Genomic DNA, 22681 nt, shown 5'->3' on the forward strand with positions numbered 1-22681 from the left:
CATGACAAAAACAAAAACAAAAACAAAAACAACAATTATATAATAATATCTAAAAGTTTTATGTGAACCTAGGATTGTTACTTTTGGCACACAGCTTCATGCATATTCGTAGATTCCAAGAATTCAAAATTGGATGTGGAGTCCACTCACATGCACAAAATAATTCATCATAACTTGATATTTATTGAGAAACAAACAAAGTTGAAAAGAGGTCAATTTTTTAATATAACTTTAGAGTAAATTATAATAAAAAGTGAAAACTTTTGTTATCATAAAGTTTACTTGTGTAACGTGTCCATTATTTTTAACTGAGTTAAAAGCCCAACATGCATGTCGGTGAGGTTAGCTTTATCTTAATGTATATTTATAAAAACATTAAAAATTATAAATCTCAATTTAATGTAAAGTTATAATTAATAGAATAAAAATAAAAATAAAAAGTAAGTTTATAACTATGAATTTAACACACTGGTCTCCTAGATGCGAACAATCATTAGATATGTATCTATAAGAGATGAAAAAAAATTTGATTTTATTTGACCACAAATTTTAACAGTCTTATATTTTAAATTTAATATAAACTTAAATTCAAAATTAACTTAATTAAAATTACATAACGTATAAAATAGGAGAGTTAATCAGATATTTAAAGATAAATTTAAATTCATCTAAAATTTTAGAAGCACAATTTATATAATAACAGTTTTTAATCAAACCGCTAGAAATAAGATACTCTAAGAAAAATATATTAAATAGTGTAATTTTTTTAAAATGTTAAATTTAAATACTTATATTATTTAAATATTTATAAATATGTTATCTAAAATGTAAAATTTACTTATATTTTAAAAATATATTAGATATTAAAATAAAACAATGAGATAAAGTGTTTATTAATTTTATTTTTATATAAAAAAGTTTTTAACTTACCTACCAATAAGAATATTTAAAATAACAGTCAAATTAATTAAATTCACATTTTATAAAATATAATTTTTAATTTTTAAATTTGATTAATAAAGTTTCACTTATACGTACAAGCATGCATATGGGCACGCTTGTGTACCGTATATATTAAGCATTACTTATACTTAAATTGATTGAATTAATTGTTTTTTATTTTTAATTAAATAAAAATAAAAACTAAACTGAATGTTTAAACCACATTTTTTTTGTTTGAAACCACACTTTTTTTAATATACAATCTCTGTTTATTACTTTTATTGGAAACTTGTTGGATTGATGAAGTTAATGGGAATATTAGCAACATCTTTTGCTAAAACAGAATATATAATGTCACGTGAAATACACAGTTTTTTTCTTTTTCAAAATCAAGAAAGCATGCTTATTAGAAATAATAGACACTATATGAAGAAACTATTTTGTGTGACACCAATATAAGGGTACCTAACATGCTGTTGTAAGAAACATTTGATGAATACGTAAAATAAAATAACATTCACTGCAACCATCCATTGTTTTTGTGGTGATTCCTTTGATTATCTTCTGTTCCACTGTCAATTATTTTTCCTTTTGAAGTAGCTTCATGATGTCGAAACCTATTGCAACAAAATATTTATTTAATTAAATATCAAGAATATAGTTTATAGACAATAGCTTTTAATTAACTTATATAAGTCATTTTATGCATCTTTGTATAATTTGTATTTAGAAACAATAAAAGAATATTTGTGGAAGTGTTACATTAAAAAATTAGATAAACTAATGGACTTTTAGTAGAATTATGAGATATTTTTTTATTTATGCATAAATCCAATTAATTAATTATAATAAGAGATAACCTATTATGGAAAATACATTATGTGCATTATTGTCATTGGTTGATTAAAAGGATTTTCTTAGAGTGAAACCATGTGCATCTACCATGATTCGAATGTTAACAAGAATATAAATATACCTCAAAGGTATATTTTTGAGGAAATTGATCCTCAGTTATACCTTTTATTACTTGGTCGAAGAGTCTTATAGAAAATACTTTTGAACTAAGACAATGGGAAAAGAATTTAAATTGATGATGTCAACTCTTATAATATTGCTTTATATAGTTTCTTTTGGAGTGCAACGTTGGGGGAATGCAAAATGGCAATATTGGTAGGAAGCTTTTACTTATATGTAATCATATGGGTCCCTTTTTTCTTTTTTTGAAATAGTCACGACTTCATTCTAAAGGCCTTAGTGATAGTAATAGTGTTACAGCCTCTCAAACAAGGCATACACGTTAGTAAAGATAAATTTTGGAATAAAAAGTTGTTCTTCTATTGTGGCTAAATAAGTTATAATGATGAATAACTATACTCAATTCTAATTAAAGATGAGCTAAAAGCTTTCTTGCAAAAGAAAGGAGAATACTTAAGTACATTATAATGTATACTATTGATGTTATTTTTTAATTAAAATTAACCTAAGGGTAACCATGAAGTGGTTATTTATGTTTATTAAAAAAAAAAGAGTGAGGTACAACTTTAAATCTGGATATATACATATATATATATGTGGTGGAACTTGCGTGGGCTCACATAGGATTAGATGAAGTTAGACTTGAATCTCTAACACAAATGCTAGACACTATTGTCACTATCAAATATCAATAATGAACATAATCAGGGGAACTATAAATAAGGTAATGGCCCTATTTTGAATATAGAAAACATAACTATCGCTTAAGTCCAAATACTACACTTTACTCTGTCTATGCTACAAAGTCGCCCTATTACAATGCAACTAATTTTTGCTAGTAAGAAAAAACGTTGATCTCCTCCAAGCCTAAATTGTATTTCAAAAGGATGGAAACGAAAATGAATTAACTTTTATTCGAACTCTTTTGCCTCGTAATCCTTATAATGCAACCAACTTCTTTTGTGGAGCACTAAGTGTTAAGAGAAAAAGCTTACATAATGAAGATGGCGATGGTAATTTGGTATGTAAAAATATAACTTAGAATTATATATGGGATGCACTAAGATTCTATTGAGCCATCTTTATAGGCTTGTTGGAATTATTTTGGGATCAACACATCTTGTTGTCTTGTAATGAAATTCACTGCCTTTGAATAAAAATAACTACATATGCCTTATGTTATTACGAATGAAAAGATTTATATAACAAAAAACAAAAGGTCAAGAAAAATATGATACATACCATGTATTTAATGTTGTCTCAGATTCAAAATGGTTAGCTTGTGTGTCATGTAATTGAATATTGTTGTTATTATCAGGAACGAGGTCTGAGAATCCATCTCTTTCCTACAACATAAGTTTTGATAATACAATTTATATGTAAAAGGACTAAAAACATTCCTTAATTATATGATGTGATTATGTAATGAGGAAACCTTGGATTGTAATTGATTGTTAAGCTCCTCCAAGTTGTGCACCTGCCAATAATATAACTAATTAAAATTAATACTGAGCATAGTAGTTAGTATTAAATGACTTCCATACATTATTATTATATTGTATTTTGCATCTAGTTATTTCATTCAATGATGGAGGTATAAGGTTTTTGAATAGTAACATACAACGCAGTATATATATATAGAGAGAGAGAGAGATTAAATCCACCCCTTTTTCCTTTATGTCAAATAATATACATAGGATTCGGGATATATTTGAGGATATAAAAACAATATGAAAGGTACCAAAGTTAAAATTTCGATAGAATTTTAAAAATATTATAGAATGGGATATTAGTGTTTGAAAAGTAGATTTTCGTAAAAAAATTGCAACACTATAATATTTGATTGATAACTTTTAAATGAAAGAGGGATTAAAATAGTTTTATTAATTTAATTTATGAGAATTTTGAAGATTTAAGAAAAAAAAACATAAAAAAATTAATTATAATAATTAAAAAATATATTTAATAAAAAATTTATCAAAAAATAAAAACATACGTCAACTTCTATATTATAAATGAGAATACTCTATTTTTAAAGTAAAGCTGTAAAATATTTTCTTTTATAGTGTGCAAGTGTACTTATAATATTAAAATTGTATAAAATTGATGTATATTATATTTTTCTCCCTACAATTATATTATTTTTGTTATTGATGCATTACTTGAGCTGCTAGTTAACTATGATGAAAGGAACACTTTAATGCAAAATACATTAAGACTTTACAAAATTCCATACCTTTTCACGTAATTCATCAGTTCGTGCCATAAGCTTCTTCATCTACGATTTAAAAGTGAGATAACAAACATGTCAACAAATAAATAAACAAAAGAAGATAATAATACAATTATATTTTTAGTTGAGAAAAAATGACACTTACAGAGCTCAGAGGAACGGAGAAATTAAGATCACAAATGTCTTTTTGATCAAATAATGACAGGAAGTAGAATTAGGCTACGGTATACTTTACAAACAAGAAGGATTCTAATTATTTTTCTAATCAACCAATTAACATCATAATCAACTAATTAATCTCTGGTCAACTCTGGTTATCTATAATAAATCTCAAATAACTTCGTTATAACCAATTTCATTGAGGATTGAAATCACTTAATCACCTTCTCATTTTTACACTTTTTATTACGTCAATTAAAAATTACACGTAATTAAAGCACAAACATTTTCTTTCTTTATTGTCACAATTTTAACTCACATATTATCTTTTTATTAGAGGGACAAGTAAAACAAAGGAAACTATATCAAATAATGAGACCCTAATTTAGATCCCAATGAAAAAAAAAATCTTTAGAATTACGTGCAATATTTAATGTTTTAATATATATATATACAGAGGAAAGATTTTTTACAAAACTAATAAATTATAACCTATTAGATTTAAATTAAATAAAAGGTTAAAATTTAATGTAAGAGTTTTTAGACTTATACCGGTATAAGAAGATTCTACCATATACATACATATATATATATATATATATATATATATATATATATGAAAAAAAAACTAATAAATACTGATTTTAATGACAATACTTGCTGCTGACGAGCTAGTGCGAGCGTTATGTCTAGTTGTTTCTCAAGGCTCTGTAATTCTTTAAAGCTTAGTGGCTCCAGTTCTTCTCCTTGAAAATGCCTTCAAACACCGAAAAGAAACAATGTAAAGTATTGTTCAATGATTTGGACGTTTCAAACACTTTTGTTTCTATATATCTCTTTATATTTGGATTGTAAGTATTATTGTATGAAGGAACATTTTAGTATATCCTTAAATATAGGGGTGAAAAATTAATTAAGGAATAAGCACTTAATTTGATTTCACAAATAAATTTCATTAATAAATATTTTCACCCTTGTTTTTTTTAATTAAGGCTATATCAAACTGACTATAAAAGTAACATTCTTTAATAGATCTAAGATATATACTGTTACCTTTGTGTCCGTTCCAGAGATTCATATTTCGCTCTTAATTTCAAGAACTCATGGTAGCTCTGCATGGCACCATAATTTAATTAAGCCTTATGATTACTTTCTAGCCATAATCATAAGTAAATAGAAAACTGTAGGGTCCCATTTTTTCCCTCCCAAATATTTAAAAATTGATACATAGGGAAAGGAAGAAGATTGAACCTGTGATTCATGTTCAAAAGAATCGCCAGCCTGTGATTTGTTGTAACGACATTGGCGATACCTCTCAATGATTTTGTTAACACTGATCATAATAATAATTAAAAAAAAAGGTCACAATCAATTGATTAATTAGAGTAATGCTTGATAAAACAATCAGTTGCAATATAAAGGACCAATTGTACGAATTGAGAATCATTTGCGGAAAAATTAAGTTTACTTCCTCTAAAAGTAATGCTTGATTTGTATGAATACAAAGTTATTATTAATTTAAATTTATTCGACTGCATTGATTACACTTTTTTTACTGTGCTGAAATCAAATTCGTAAAGCTCAGGTAATTTAATTAACATTCATCAAATAGACACAACAATGTCAAATGAAACAAGCTTTAACGGACCAAAAGAAGATGTGGTCAAAGATTTTGGTATTAAGTTATACATGTGATTTTAATAGTGGAAACAAATAATTTTGTGCATATTGATGAACGGAATAGAGAAAGAGAGAAGAGATGAAATGAATAATAAAGATCAGTGCAGCTGACAAAATGTTATATATTTAGTTCATACAATACATTAACTTAATAGCTGTTACGTTTTCATTTGTCTATTCCCATTGACCATAAATTGTATTTAATTCTTTGCAAAACCATCATCAATCATTTTGTTTTTTTTTTATCAATTCCAATCTTAATGAATGGTATCTTCATCTTCTATTCATGTATATTGAAGACAGACGAAAAATATTATGGGTAAAAAGTGTGAATAAAGTACGAACTGTGAGTCACCAAATCATCGTTCGCGCTACGAATCAAAATTTATCTAAACGAACTGAGCGATAAATTTACAGAAAAGATAAACACTATAAGAAAAGTTATGGTGGGCTCTTTGGTGATTGAGTTTGAGCCGAAGAGTAAATTTCCATGTCGAAAATTTAAAGAAGGACGGTGCATGTGTATTGTAGTATTAATTTTGGGGCAGATTGATGGAGCTATAAGAGAGAACTCAACAACAACAATAATAATTATAATATTATACAAAAAGCTAAAAGACATTCGATTATTATCACTGGATCATAGAAAAGAAGCAAACAAATATGATAGATCAACGCTTAATCTATCAAAATATATTTTTTATTATTACATAACCAAAAGATATTAGATCGTTGTACAAAATTACAGTGTGTTTGTGTAATTGTTTTTATATAGAAAACTTTGGCCATACAGGAAAATATTTAATTTTGTATATATGGTCATGAGTAAAATCACACGCACCCTAGAGAATGATAGAGGGAACTCCCATCCCTAGTCTTTCAACGGGAGCCACTTTAAGGAAGATGCATATAAATCATGTTGCCACCTTATGTTATCAAATTGAATATTGTTTGTAGATAAAAATTCATCACATCTTTCGTATGCCAGACTTTTGTATGTGGAATAGAATTAATTCTCTCTGCATGTAGGTATTGAAAATGATGTACAAGTTACATCGAATTTTAATCTTTAGCACAGATATGACATCTCTGTAAGCAAAAACATTAAATATACAATATATTTGTTTTAACCTATAGGTCTAAAGGGTATATCCAAATATACCAGAATTTTTTCCATCTGAACTACTTATTTAAAATCCAAATTAACCGTATTTGCACCTCTCACTTGGAGTGTAAGACAATCGTAGATGATTGCTGGTGCAATATTGATCTTCATACCTCATAAACACGCAAATTAATGCATGCTATATAGCTTAATTAAGCTATAGCTGGCCCCATATAAAATTTTGTTTCTTTCTCAATGGTTTTCTTTTGGGAGACTACACAATTGGGAGAGTAACTCAACCTCTTTCATAATTATAATTAATCTCATATGCTCTCCCTAGGATATGAACTTGAGACCTCTAACATCAACTACATATATGGTAGTATTTAAGGCACATGTAGAAGTCATGAGATTTTTGCTGGCAAGTTCTTATTCTACCCCAGGAACTTGAAGCAAAACATTAAATGTTCTAATCATTAATATTAGAACTAGGTACAAACACTTAACCCAGAAACAAGTTGAAAGAAAAACAAGGAGAAAAAAAAAGGGCTAGTGGGTCGTGACATGTCCCAACCAAAGAAGAACCTAACCTTACCTGATCGATAGGCATAATTGGGGGCCGGGCGAAGAAGAAGTACAGATTAAAGAACAAAGAAAGGAAAAGACTTGTTAGCACTCAATTTATACCTTTTTTTTTTTTTTTTTTTTATCTCAATCTTTCTTTTACTATCTTATCATTTTTAGTATTTATTATTTTCTGACTCTTCTAAGTTCTACCTGTCTTTCTCTCCTCTCCAAGGAGTATACATAGTTTGAGGGTGTTAAAAAAATTATTAAATTGAATAATTACCACAGTCACACAAGACAAAGAAACAAAGCTTAATAATTATAATTTAGATTTGAGAAAAAAATTAAGAACAAGATTATAGTTATTTATTAACTCAAAAGTTAGTATGAAAGTCTATAAATCAATGAATTGTAAAATGATAACCATACATTCAAATAACTCACTATAATAATTAGACTGACACCAAGATGGCTGCCCAATCAATTTTTAAAATTAAATATTTATTAAAAAATAAGAAATAAGCAAGATCAGCATGGATATTTCTCATATTTAACAGGAAAAGATTAATTAATTATTGCCATAGACTTCAAATCATCCAAGTCCAAACCATATATATAGCATAAGTGGCAAGGGAAATTAAATAAACAAATTAAAGTAAGAGAAAGACAAGAAGGATAAAGAAAATTACTCAGTGCTGCTGTACTGAAAAAGCTTGCCACGGCTAGAAAATATTATAAGAGCCACTTCAGCATCACACAGCACAGAAAGCTCAAAAGCTTTCTTCAGCAATCCACTTCTACGCTTTGAGAAGGTTACTTGGCGATTGATCTTGTTCTCTATTCTTTCAAGAACCACCCTCCCTCTTCCCATGATCTCTCTCTCTCTCTCTCACTCACTCACTCACTCACACACACACACACACACACATCTACAAAGAGTAATATAAACTATATAGTTGTATATAAATTGCACTTCCTCTTATCTCTTTATATATTGAACTAATGCAGAAAGGATCAATAATGGATAAGCATATGCATAAGGGACAGCAAAGGCAATACTACAGAGATTCCATATTCTCCTTCCATAGCCAAACTCATGACCACCCTTTTCCCCGCAATATCTGGCTAAGAAATCATCGTAAAGCTAAAGGTTTTGTAGTTTCCTAACTACCAAGTATTATATTGTTTCTGACTTTAAATTGCATTCGTGTTAACATAAAGGTGAAAAAAATAGAATAACGAAATAAATATTAATTGACCTTGTACAGTTATGTTTTTTTTTTTATATCAGCCAAAAGGTAAATGTATTATGGGTAAAGGGGGACTAATGTTGTACAGTTGTGATTTTTTAATTTGCAATCATAATTAGTGATGGTTGTGGTTGTGTTGTAATTATTAAAGTTGTACAAAAATTATAAATAAATATAGTTGATGCATTCATGATTGCGTATACAATGTTTTCATAAAAATCTTTTAAATACTAATATTATCATAGATTATTACTGTTGAAATTTAAAACTCAAGTGTATTCGAGAGATAAATATATGGTTGAGCAAAGAGGAGAATAAGTGAGGAGAAAAAAAAATCATCTGAGTAATGTTCATGAGACAAAATGGTAACCTTGGGTTTTCTCTTTCTCCATGATAATGCTTCTCTTTTTTAATGCATCCACTTTCTCTGGTAGAGACGTGGAAGTTGTGAAGCCATGTCAACTATTTATGTTTGAAAAATGTTAACTAAGACATTGACTAAGAAATTTAATTAAAAACTATTTAATATGTATTTTTTGTAATTCTTAATGTACTTTTGCCATAGTTTTTATGAAAAAAAATCATCAATATCTCAAAGATGCAATTAGTAAAAAAAAATTTATGTTAATGCGTTTTTAAGTATTTTAAATATCTTTTTATTACAAGTAAATGTGAGTTTGATTTATTTAATTACCAATTCCACATATTTTGTAATAAAAAATTTCTTAAATATAAGTGAAAAAAGCATTATTAACGTTTCACTTTATATTCATTAAGACAATAAAAGGCAGTTTGTACCAAAGAATGACAATAAAAGGTGGTACAGTAATACGTGTCGATTAACCTGTCTAGAATTTTTCATGTTAGCTTCATTTTCAATCATAATAGCCATTGAAAATGCGTGTGGCGTTTGTTTTCCATTTGGTTAACAAAGGTCATCAATTTGTTGTCATCGATTCCCAGTCACAGAGTCACTTCAATCTCATCTGTGAGGCAATTTCTACTTTTTTTTTCCTTTTGCAACTTTACCATAGATGTTGTTGGACCTAAGAGGATTTTATCATTTGGGTCCACTTCCACTACACTTGGCCACGTTTCAGAACCCTAATGGCTCTTTGTCATGCTACAAAAGCTGCACCTCACTTCACCTTACGTCAATTTCCTATGAAAAAGATATTCATCCAATTGAAACTCGACACATTTTGATCCACAAGTAGAGTCACAGAGCAGGGTTGTCCAGTGTTTATTTTTTTTATTTTTGATAAACAAAAATATTGTTGAAATATAAGTAGAAGGGATAATAAGCAAAAATATGGTTACTTACGATCATATTGTAGATAAAAGTTAGTACAAGAACCCCACATTTCTCTTGAAAAAAAATTATTCTCTGTAAGATGCTTATTCTCAGATTTGGTAGTAAATAACCTTTGCATTGTTTTTTATTAATATTTTATATATTTAAATTTGAAATACCTCTTTAATTTATTTTATTTTAAAATAACTCCAAATAGTTTGTTGAATGAAATAAGAGGAGTAAAAAAGTCTCGCATCTCACATGTCACATTTTATAATATCTTCTTAAAATGAAACATCATTCTCTCTTTCTAAAATCTCAAACAACAAAAATTTAATTTAAAGAAAAAACTATTTATTTTTATAACTTTTAAAAAGTGATTTTTATAAAACAAGCTATTATTTTCTTTGAAAAATATTTTCCAATTATCCACTTTTTCTGGGATATCTTGGGCACCCTTTAACTTCTATATGTTACCAAACACACTCAGGTGACACATTACTGTTAATTAGTTTATTTATATTAGTTTTTAGGTTTAATTATATATATATATATATATATATATATATGTATATATATATTAGTTACATGTAGTTTTGCACATATTTTTTTTTAATTTTTTATATAAAATTCATAACTTTTTATTTTTATTCAAAATATTTATAAATTTAATCTATTATATTTTTTCACTTAAAAATAACCAATTAAAATATTAAATTTTACATAAAATAAAAAATCTCGAAAAATTTCTCTTTTTAATCCTAATATTATATTTATAAAATCTTTCAAAATTTGCCACATTTTCATTCAATTTCTTACATTTTGAACTTTTAAACTATTTCATATTTCAATTAAATTACAAACTTTTCAAAACTTTGAGCATTTTAAGTTGAGAAAAAAAAGTATAGAAGGTCTAAATTTATATAATTAAAAGAAAAAGGAACTTCGTAAGTTAAAAAAAATTAACAAACTTAAAGCGCACGCGATTCAAATTATTGGACCAAAATAAAACTATAAATCATAATTTTAATACTACTCAACCTAATAAACTACTAGTCAATTTTTAAAATGCTATTTCACACTTCTTATATTTATGAAAGAAGGCAAAGCAAATTTGCTAAACTCTCTTGTATATTTATATTCAATTTGATTCATCGAACCTAAAGTGAAGTAAACGAAAAATAATAAATTTTAATAAGAAACGAGATTAACATAGAATAATTAATAACTTATTCTAATAATAAAATATATTACACTAATATTTAAAATGGTAATAGAATAATTAATATGTCTAGCATAATACATCACTTCATTAATATAAATTTACATTATCTGTATTATTTAACAACATTAACATTACCTGTATAAATGTTTTAATTTCTGGTAGAAAAAGTGTATATGAATAATAATCAATTCAACGTTAAATTGTTAGTAAATAACATTTTATGAAGTCCCAGAGTAGGTTTGATATGCATATGAAGAGTGCTTTAGTAGCGTCACTCTGATTCGCCACGAAAATTCCTTCTGCAACTATCAATGGCTGAAGAAAGAAGGAATTCAAGCCTAACAAACAGAAGAGACATGCGATAAAAACAGAAAACGAAAACTAAAGAAAGTTAAAAGAAAAGAATTTGTCAACTGAGGATGAAAACATATCAATAAATGAATAAAGTTGGAACTTTATTTTATTGGAAGAGTGAATTTATCCTTTATAAAAGAAAGGGTACGTTACTACGTGGCAGAAAAAAAAATATCTCTGCTTTTAACTTTAATGATATTTACACGAATTTTATTTTCTAACCTCTTCAGACAATTTTAATTTATTAGAGTTAATATAGAATATGATGAAAAGTGATACTTTCTTTTTCTATGATTATTTGCAAATTTTGTTCATACAAGTCAATGATTTAGGAAGATAAACTTGTTAACAAGTTAATATTTTTGAAAGATAAAATGTATAGATAAATTCTTAGGACCATAATAATGCAAATTATCATTTTTAGTTAAAAGGATTAATTAAATTACAGTTTTGTAATAATAATAGGATTTTTTAAAAGAAAACAAATATTTATTATTTTAAAGGTATAAAAATATGATAAATACTTGTTTTTAACAAAATCTTCTAATTATAAGTTGTTTAAACCCAATTGGAGATTGACAATTTTATATTAACCACCTTCAAAGTGAATTAATTTTGGAGCATTAAAAATAAAAGGTTGATGTAAGAGTAGTAGAGCATAATTATGAAACATAAGTAGAACTTACGAATTTGATGGGAGAACTCCAAGAGAAAGAGAACGAAAATGAATGCCAAATGAAGCATCTTACGGCATAGGAAACTTCCAAGCTGAGTATTGCTAAGCCACAGAGATTGGGATGACTTACTGTGGATGTGATAAGTAAATTTCAAAGCTATTAAAATGGACTTATAAAGGCAAGTGAAAATAATAGTGATCGATTGTGAATACTTTTTTTTTTCGTATTTCAATTAAATAATACAAAAAGAAAAATAGATTCTGTGAAAGGAGGAACAAGCAAGCTCTCGTTACGTGCAAACATTTAGCTAGAATTAAAGTTATACAAAAAAAGAATATCATGAATAAACTGAGAGGAAAGGAAATGAATCAAATTAAAAAAGAAACGCACGAAGCATTCAAAAATAGAGTAAAGAACGAAGAATGAAAGAAAAAAATGAAAGTAAAAATAGAGAAATAAAAAAAATAGAGCAAGGATTGAAGAGAAAAATTAAAATCAGAGAAGAGAACTAACGAGAAAGCATAGAGAATTGAAAAACACAGAAGATACAAAGACTGAAAAAGAAGAAACATAAAAAAATCAGCAACTACCAAAGAGCAAAAATTCAAGTAACTCCTCTCTCTAAATGTTCTTTAGATTCATCAAATAGAACTCATTTTAACCCCTATTTAAACCTATTTACATGCTATCTCTGCAAACATCTTATACATTTTAGCACACACAATGGATCTAATTTCAAACAACAAGACCACAATCTTAGAACTGCAAAATACAATGAAATAGTCGTTAATAAAAAAAAGATATTGAAATAAACCTAAGGTTTAAGGGTCACGACCACCATGATTTATTAACAAAGCCACTGCTGACCACCACATTTTGCCGTTTATATCACCTTGTTCCTATAACCTCCTAAGATCCATTGTCATATTGAAGTTTTACAAACCTTTAAACTGTTATAACCAACTATGTATGCTGTACCATCATTCCACCTTTTTTTCCTCTCTCATTCTTCGTCTTGATCTTTGTTATACATAATTAATTATTAATAGATAATAAGTTGTTAATAGATAGAATTTAGATGTTAATAGATAAGATTAGTTAGTTAAATCATTAGCCAATAGTTATCTTGAAAAGATATATAAGTAGCAACTCTGTACATTGAACAATTAAGTACAGAATATAAACTTGTGCAAAATTTGTAAAGTTCTGTGTGGCCTCGTGTGTGTATATTTCACGACTGGCAGCACTCACAACTTTGTGAGTGATTGATGGGTTAAAAGCTTAGGGTTGAAGACTCATTTTGTAAGAGAGTTCCCTGTCTTGGTTGCTAGTGACAAGCCAATCCTAATTAATAAAAAATGTGCTCAATTAAAGTGGCAATTTGACAAACATGAGTTTGTGGGAGACATTTTAGTATTACCTAGATCTCACTATGGAATCATCCTAAGAATGCAATGGTTGAAGACCTTAGGAGAAATTTGCTGGAATTGTGTAAAATTGGCAATGCAGTTTGAACACAATCAGGAAGTGGTCCTTTTGGAAGGAGAGAAGCAAGCATTCAAGAATCTGCAGGGAAAGTCAAAGTAGTGGCAGGTCTAGTACTGTTTTTAGCCATTGCTTCTATTGGTGATGACTTAAGGCTTACTAGCATTAACAAGGAAGATGTGGACCTCTTTGCAATACATAATACAACATTGACGAACCTCCTACAACAGTATGATCATCTATTTAGGGAACCAACCAAATTACCTCCTTACAAAAAGTATGATCACAAGATTAATTTGATGAATGATACGCCTATTTGTTTGAAGCCTTATCAATACCCTCACGCACAGAAGACCAAAATAAAGAGATTGCTGCAAGAGATGCTAGACACGGGATTCATTAGAGAAAGCCATAGTGCCTTTGCTTCCCCCATTGTGCTGGTCAAAATGAAGGATGTGAAGTGGTGGTTCTGCATAAATTATAGGAAACTTAATGCAACAACCATTAAAAACAAATTTCTTATCCCATTAATAGAGGACTTGTTGGATGAACTAGGAGGTGCCTGCTACTTCACTAAGCTTGATTTACGGAGTGGTTGCCACCAAATCTGAATGCTTGAGGAGGACATCCATAAAACGACATTTCGCATACACAGTGGCCATTATGAGTGGGTTGTGCTTCCCTTTGGGTTGAGTAACGCCTCGGCTGCTTTTCAGAATTTGATGAACGACATCTTTTGTCCCTACCTGAGAAAATTTATTCTAATATTTTTTTTTATGACATTTTGATATATACCAAAACTTGGGAGGACCACTTGGAGTGCTTACTACTTACTTTGCAGATTTTGGAACGCAACAGCTTGGTGCTGAACAAAAAGAAGTGTACTTTTAGACAGTCATGTGTCAAATAATTGAGACATATGATATCTTCAAAAAGGGTTGCACTGAATCCACAAAAGATTGCCGCTGTGATGAGTTGGTCAGTTCTTACTTCAACTAAACAGCTCTATGGATTTTTGGGGCTATCTAGCTACTATAGGAGGTTTATCCAGAATTATGGCAAAATAGCTATGCCATTAACAACCTTGCTACAAAAGGATGCTGAATTTCAGTGGAGTGCAACTGCAAATGTGGCATTTTAGCAACTTAAACAAGCTTTGGTGCAAGCACCAGTCTTGCCTCTACCTAATTTTGAAGCTAAATTTAGAGTGGAGACAGATGCTTTGGGGCAAGGTATTGGACCAGTTCTTCTTCAGAAGGGACACCCTGTTGCCTACATTAGTAAAGCCATGGGCAAAACGTATTCCTTGCTTTTTGCTTATGGAAAAGAATTTTATGCCATTCTATTTGCTATAAAGAAGTGGCAACACTACTTTTTGGGCCATCACTTTGTCATCAAAATAGACCAAAAAGCACTCAAGTATTTACTTGAACAACCGCCAACCACACTTATGCAGAATTGGGGATTAGAAAAGTTGATGAACTTGGATTTTACCATTGAGTATAAAAAAAAAAAAGCAGAGAAAACATTGTCGCTGATGTGTTATTGAGGAAGGAAGTGTGAGGTAGCTTAGCAAAAATCTATCAGGTTGGTTCAGATTTGCAAGAAGAGGTTAAACTGACATGGCAATCTGATAGGAAACTGCAAAAAAATATTGATAAAATGCGGGTCACTGGCCGTGATTACAAGCATTACAAGTGGGATTGAGGAATTTTAAAGCTGAAAGGGAAATTAGTGGTAGGCAATGATACACAACTCAAAAATAAGCTATTAACTTATTTCCGTTCATCCTGCATTAGTGGACATTCAGGAAGCACTCAGACATACAAGAAGTTGAGAGCATTATTTTGGTGGAAAGGCATGCAGCAAGCAATCAAGGATTGGGTTAGAAAATGTGATGTGTGTCAAAGATTCAAGCCACAGTTGTTTGCGCCTGCAGGGTTATTACAACCGTGTCATGACCCCTTTTATAAGAAACCGAGAACATTGTTTCTACATCACAAACTTATTTAAAATAAATAAAGTATAAAGAATATAAATATGAAATTCTCTTCTCATTCAAAATAAAACAGAGTTTCTTACAACAAATATCTAATAAAACAACACAATATTACATTTAGTTCATAATATTCAAAATACCCAAAATTATACTACGTAGCTCCCTCTACATGAGGTCTCAGAATATAAGGAAAAAGGACTTTGATGCAATATTACTCGACCCCAGCTTCAATCATTTCTTCACTGGCCCCTCAGCCTGTGAAGTAGATGCAACACCTGCTACATCTGCTCACGTACCACCGTACGATCATCGCAATACACACGCACACAACGACATAGAAAGAAATGCAAGGGTGAGCTTATCAAACTTAAAATAAAATCATATATATAGAGCAAAATATTTCTCACAGCAATAATCCCATGCATTTTCAGCCCATCTAATGCTCAGCATGAAAATGGTTTCCAACTGGTTTCACAGCCTAAGTAATCCAGAAGGAACCGAGCCGGTCCGGGAGCGACCCATTCCGGTATCTGGATCCAGACAGCACAGCACAGCAGCTCAGCATGAACTTACCGTTACACGTCTACCCACCTAAACATGTAACTCGGCTCTATAATGATGCAAAACATATATCTCAGCATTATGCACACCGCTAAAATTATTTTAACAGCTCAACTAAGGCAAGTTTATAGTAGATCAGCCAAAATCTCAGCATTTTAAATCAATTAACAGCAGTTACAGCTTAGAAAATAGCTTTTATTCAATAGATCTAACAAAATCATATTAAAATATCTTGAAATAGCATATTAAACCGTTCAAAACATAGTTCATAGGTTAAAGTAAACTCCCCTTACCTCAGAAAGATGATTCACACTAGATCTACCGAATATTACTTGTTTTAATGCAAGATTCACCGAAGATTCAGCTTTAGAACGAAGTTTCTCCTAAGAACACCATGAACTTCTATGAGAAAGAGAAGGAGAAGAGAAACGAACGGTAAATCTAGCTTCAAACTTAAAGAAACTTACTTCAAATCCTTCAGAATAGACGTAGAATCTCAGATCTGACAATAAATCTAAGTTTAGGAAAGTTTAGTATGAGAGAAATGGTGGTATTTGGCCTTAGAACCTTTGAGAATCTTGGATAGGGGTGAAGAAATGAAAATTTCGTGTGAAGCCCCCTTTTTATAGAAAATTTTCAAAATTTACTGTTCACCGCTGGAATTACTATTCACTGCCGAAAATACTGTTCACCGCCTTACTATTCACGCCGGAAACACTGTTCAGGACACTATTCACGCCGAAAAATACTGTGCACGTGTATGTGACGTCAGCAGTCACTGTACATACACGGTTTTCACTGTTCATACGCGGTTTGCACTGTTCATACATGGTTTGTATGCGGTTTTGCACTGTTCATAGGCAGTTTTACTGTTCATCTGACACTGTTCATACGGTACTGTTCACCTTTTTTTTTTTTTTTTAAATAATTTCAAACTCCATCTAAATCTATTCCTTCAATTAACATTGAACAAGTATAAAATATTATAGATTACTCAATAATAAATCTCTAGCCTGACAAACTGCTCTCGATCTCAAATCATGCATGGCAATCAATTACAATGGACTTCATTGTTCGGTTGCCAAAATCTGTCAAGAAAACCATTATTCTAGTGGTCATTGACCGACTAACTAAATATGCACATTTCATAGCAATGAGCCATCCATTAGTGCTGCCAAAGTGACACATTTATTCATAGACAACATCATCAAGCTACATGATTGGCCAAGTCAGATAGTGTCTGACAAAGATCCAATTTTTATGAGCGCATTTTGGACAAATTTATTCAAGTTACATGGGGTTGAATTGCTGAAGTCTATGGTCTTCTACTCCCAAACTAACAGTCAATCTAAGGCATTAAATAAGGTTTTGGAAGGATATCTCCGGTGTGTCACTAGGAATGTGCCTAGTAAATGGGTGAAGTATCTAAGTTTGGTCCAAGCCGTGGATTATGTGTCAAGTCAAGAGAGGAAATAGCACACTTGCTACATGCAAACATTACAAAGGCTTAGGATAGAATGAAGTACTATACTTATTTGAAGCGGTTTGATAAGGGTTCATTTGTGGAGATTGGGTCTACTTGAAGATTCAACCTCACAAGCAGCATTATGTTCCCAATTCTTCATTCAACAAGTTAGCAGCTTGTTATTATGGACCTTTTCGTGTGGTAGAGAAGATAGGGAAGGTAGCTTATCGATTGGAGTTGCCTGAAGACATAAAGATATATGATGTTTTTCATGTGTCGTTGTTAAAGAACACCATGGCAGACACTTGGTCACATCAGGTTTACCATGTTTTACAGAAGAGGGGGACTTCGAAGCCAAGCCAATCGACATTCTAGACAGACGAATGAAAAAGAAGGGGAACTGAGCAATGACTGAGATTCTGGTTCATTGGGCTCATACATATTGACTGGCTTGTTGGCACAAGAGATATGGCCTCGAGGGCAAGACCTTCTGAAGGAGGGGACATTGTTATACGTAATTAGTTATTAATAGATAATAAGTTATTAATAGATCGGATTTAGATGTTAATAGATAAGACTAGTTAGTTAAATCATTAGCCAATAGTTATCTTGAAAAGATATCTAAATAGCAACTCCATACATTGAACAATTAAGTACGAAATATAAACTTGTGTAGAATTTGTTAAGTTCTGTGTGGTCTCGAGTGTGTATATTTCACGAGTGAGTGTGCGTGTCTATTCTCTAAAAGTGGAAGTTAGGAATTGATCATAACAATCTTTCCCTATTTTCTTTCTTTCATTCTTTGAATCACTTGTTCCTATATCATAACCCCAAATGTTAGTTGTTAGGAACCCACAAGCTTGCTACCATTGTCCTCATTTTCTTTCCGGAAGCCAATGTCCCATTCCCCTAATTGAATTTGACGGAACCCTAAATCCTTTTTATGAAAGGCCTTGGTTTATATTGCTGATAAGGTGAAAGAAGAAGGTTTGCTGGATAACGAAAATCATTCAAAATATACATATTAAATACTAAAATTAGTCATTTTAATTTCTAATAAAAAAATTGACTTTTCAAATTAAAATTTTATCTTAAATTTATTTTATTTTAAGTTATTTCTTATATAAATTTTTATTTTTCATATATATATATATATATATATATATATATATATATATATTAATTTCTCTTTACTGTAATATGTAAAGTTATAAAAGAGAAAGGAAGGGTTTTGAATTTATAAAAATTTTAAAATAATGCATTCTTTCTTCTTTTATTTTTAGTCTAATTTTTAGTATTTTATTTTTTTGGGTTACGATTATTATTATTATTATTATTTAAATTAACTTTTATCATAACATTAATAATAATATTGAAAAGAATATAATTAATTTTGAGGATTAAATTTTATTTTAAATTTTATGCTATTTCAATTATTTCTATCTTAACAATTTATTTATTTTGTCTATTTTATTAGTATTACTATCATTATAACTGTTTTATTTAATATTATTCAGGCTCATATTTTATGTCATGATTAGTGGATTTTATTTTAAATCATATAGTATGTAATGAATAAATAAGTGAATAAAGAATTTACATTAACTTACAGCACAATGTATAGTTTCTTTATTGTCGTGCTTTATAAATTAATGAGACTTGTGTATACCTATATTATCATAAGTTTTATTTTAAATAAATCTTGTATATCATAAATTTAATTAATCAAGTAACTACTATATTAACTAATCAAATATATTTAGTTAAATATTTTTTTATTAATTAGTTAAATTAAATCAAAATCAAAATTATTTATTAATATAACAAGTTAATAACGTCATTGTGCAACAACTCTACTTTTGTACATTATAAATCGTTGAAACTTATATATACTTATGTTATCTTAAGTTTAACGTAATATATAAATATTTTCTAAAAATTAAAATATATTATATTCATTAGATACCCACTTTATTAACCAAAATATATTATTATAAATACAGATTTATTTTATCTAAAATTTATTTTTTAAATTATTAAATAATAATATACTAACTTATTAATTAAATTAAAATCATATAAATGCAGTGGTTTATAATGCTCTTGTATAATAACTCTATTTTTATGTATTATAAACTCTCAAGGCCTATGTATACATACGCTATTTTAGGTCATATACACTATTAATGTATTTAAAAAATCTTATTTCTAAAATTAATAAATTATATATTTATTTTATTTAATTTTAGATACATCTAAAAATCTTACTCACTCATATTATCAAATAATATAAAATTTATTCTGAAAGTAAAATAATGTACATCTCTGTTTAATTATATAATTTGTTAATCAATTGAAGTATATATATATATATATATATATATATATATATATATATATATTATCTTATTAGTTAATCAAAATATGTCATATTTTTATAAAATTAAAATTAATTTATTTAATTAACGTAATGATCTATAATGTTAACATGTAGCATCTCTACCTTTATGCATTATAAATCATTGAAGTAAACGTGTACTTACATTACCGTTAATTTCATATAATATAAATTTGTTAAGTTAAATAGTATTTTATTAATTATTTTACCCTTCTAAACTATATCCTTTTAAATATTTTTATTTTAATAAGCAAATGATCAATTTATTAATTAAGTTAATGATAATAATAATCTCGTTGATACAAGTAACTTATAAATTAACTAATCTAAATATTTTCTTTTAAAAATTTCTGCTCCTACCTTTTAAATAGTTGAGATCTTTATATACCAAAGTTATTTTAGTCTCACGCAATACAAATTTATTAACAATATATTTTAACTTCTCTTAATTAAACGTCTATCTTTACTAATCAATTTATATATATATATATATATATATATATATATATATATTGTTCTCTTTAAAATTAATTTCATATTTAAAATTTTTAAACTATCTTTTCAACTTTAATAAAATATTTTTAATAAATTTTATTGTATAATATTTTGTGACATAGATGTGTGATGTACATTACTTTTAGTCGATGAATAAGTCATAAGATATTTATGTATAGTTTACGCTACTTTAAATTTCTTCAATATACATTTTTTTGAATTAAATTATATAAAAAATAATTTTTCATAAATTAAAATATTTGATCGTAATTACTACACTTTTTATAACGACTTACAATATATATGTGTGATTTTTCTTCGCCTTTCGAAGGGTAACATATATAGCTGCACTATTTTGTATACTAAAATATATAAATGATTCTTATTTCTTTTCTCTTGCAATAAATATACAACATAATTAATTTTAAAACAAACTCATTTAAAGCCTCATAAATTTCTAAATTTTTTTATATAGATCTACGTGACTTTGAGTTCTCCACGCAAGAGCAGAATTATATGTCAAAACAATTTTTAAAAATATTTTTTTCTTTTTTAAGATATAACTTAATATTTTTAATAAATAAATATTCTTTCTTTAAAAATAAAAATAGTCACATTTATTTTTTAAGGGTTAAATAAATATTTTTTAAAATTATAATAAATTTACACAATTAACTTAAGGTAAACGTTATTTAAATAGACGTAATAGGGTGCTAACACCTTCCCTGCATGTAAATGACTCCCAAATTCATTTTTGGTTTCAAAGATCAAAATTTTAATTTTTTTCGAGGTTTTCTTTGATAAACTTTGGTGATAACTCTACTGATTTTTCTATAATATTTTTGTCATATCGTTGCAACCCCACGGTTGCGACATCGATTTAAGAAAATTAGGCTACATTTTACCGCAAATTATGATAATCAAAATATAGAAGAAAATAATAATAATAATAATAATAATAATAATAATAATAATAATAATAATAATAAGTTGAATTTAAAAATTATTTATGTCAAACCCAATTTTATTTTATTTTTTGGATTAGACAATGTTTACAAATTTGGAGAGTACTAACTATTTACGTTTTATTTAACCTGAATTGAGGATATTTTTCATTGACAATTTGTTAAATATGTATATTTAGAAAATTAAAAATTATAAGAAGAAAATTTATCATTTTCAACAAAATGGTTTTTATATGCATAATTATGAATTGACTTATCACATAGTACCTTATATTTTATTGGCGAATTTCATATATAGAATGACATAAATTAACATGAAAAATAAAAGTACAATCACTAAGTAATGGAATTAAATGTGGAAATGAACCATCAGCCACCTCGAGATGAAAACAAATCAAAATCACCTAACAAACCCTTAGATATATTAATCTACAAATTAATAGGAGCTGATAAAAAGTCGCATATTGAAAGAAGGAAATAAAATTACATGTAGATTTGAATCTCTACGTACATGCTTGTCGATGTCTCCACGAGTCAAAAGAGAAGATAGAAGATAGGAAAAATCTGACACAAATTTGAATTTTAGATTTGATCATTTCGATTAACTTAAGACAAATAATTTGAAGGGGTTAACCCCTCTATTTATGACATTAACTTAGAATTTATAGAGGTAGCATATGGTGGAAGATCAAAGGTATTGACATACTTATCTAATTAGGTATTCTTTCAAGACTTCGTGGAATGCAATTATAATATTTTACTGTAATATATTTTTCTAAGATTTTTGGTGTTCAAACCTTACTTTGAGTTTTGTGTATTGAGAGGGGTGAAAAACACAAAGAAAATGCATTG

The 22681-nt window shown here is 28.3% G+C and overlaps 1 protein-coding gene across 1 annotated transcript; it reads right to left on the reverse strand.

Annotated features, from left to right (window-relative positions):
- Positions 1-1459: 1459 nt before the first annotated feature.
- On the reverse strand, positions 1460-8532 carry LOC113866681 (truncated transcription factor CAULIFLOWER D-like). The gene is made up of 8 exons (XM_027501491.1): positions 8351-8532; positions 5561-5642; positions 5363-5421; positions 4967-5066; positions 4154-4195; positions 3353-3394; positions 3160-3263; positions 1460-1559 (listed from the first exon to the last, which is right to left on the reverse strand). Exons 1-8 carry the CDS (start codon positions 8530-8532, stop codon positions 1460-1462), a joined length of 711 nt encoding a protein of 236 aa, XP_027357292.1.
- Positions 8533-22681: the final 14149 nt, after the last annotated feature.

The sequence above is a fragment of the Abrus precatorius genome, unplaced genomic scaffold, assembly GCF_003935025.1.
Source record: "Abrus precatorius isolate BTA unplaced genomic scaffold, Abrus_2018 Scaffold5, whole genome shotgun sequence".
Lineage (NCBI taxonomy): Eukaryota > Viridiplantae > Streptophyta > Magnoliopsida > Fabales > Fabaceae > Abrus > Abrus precatorius.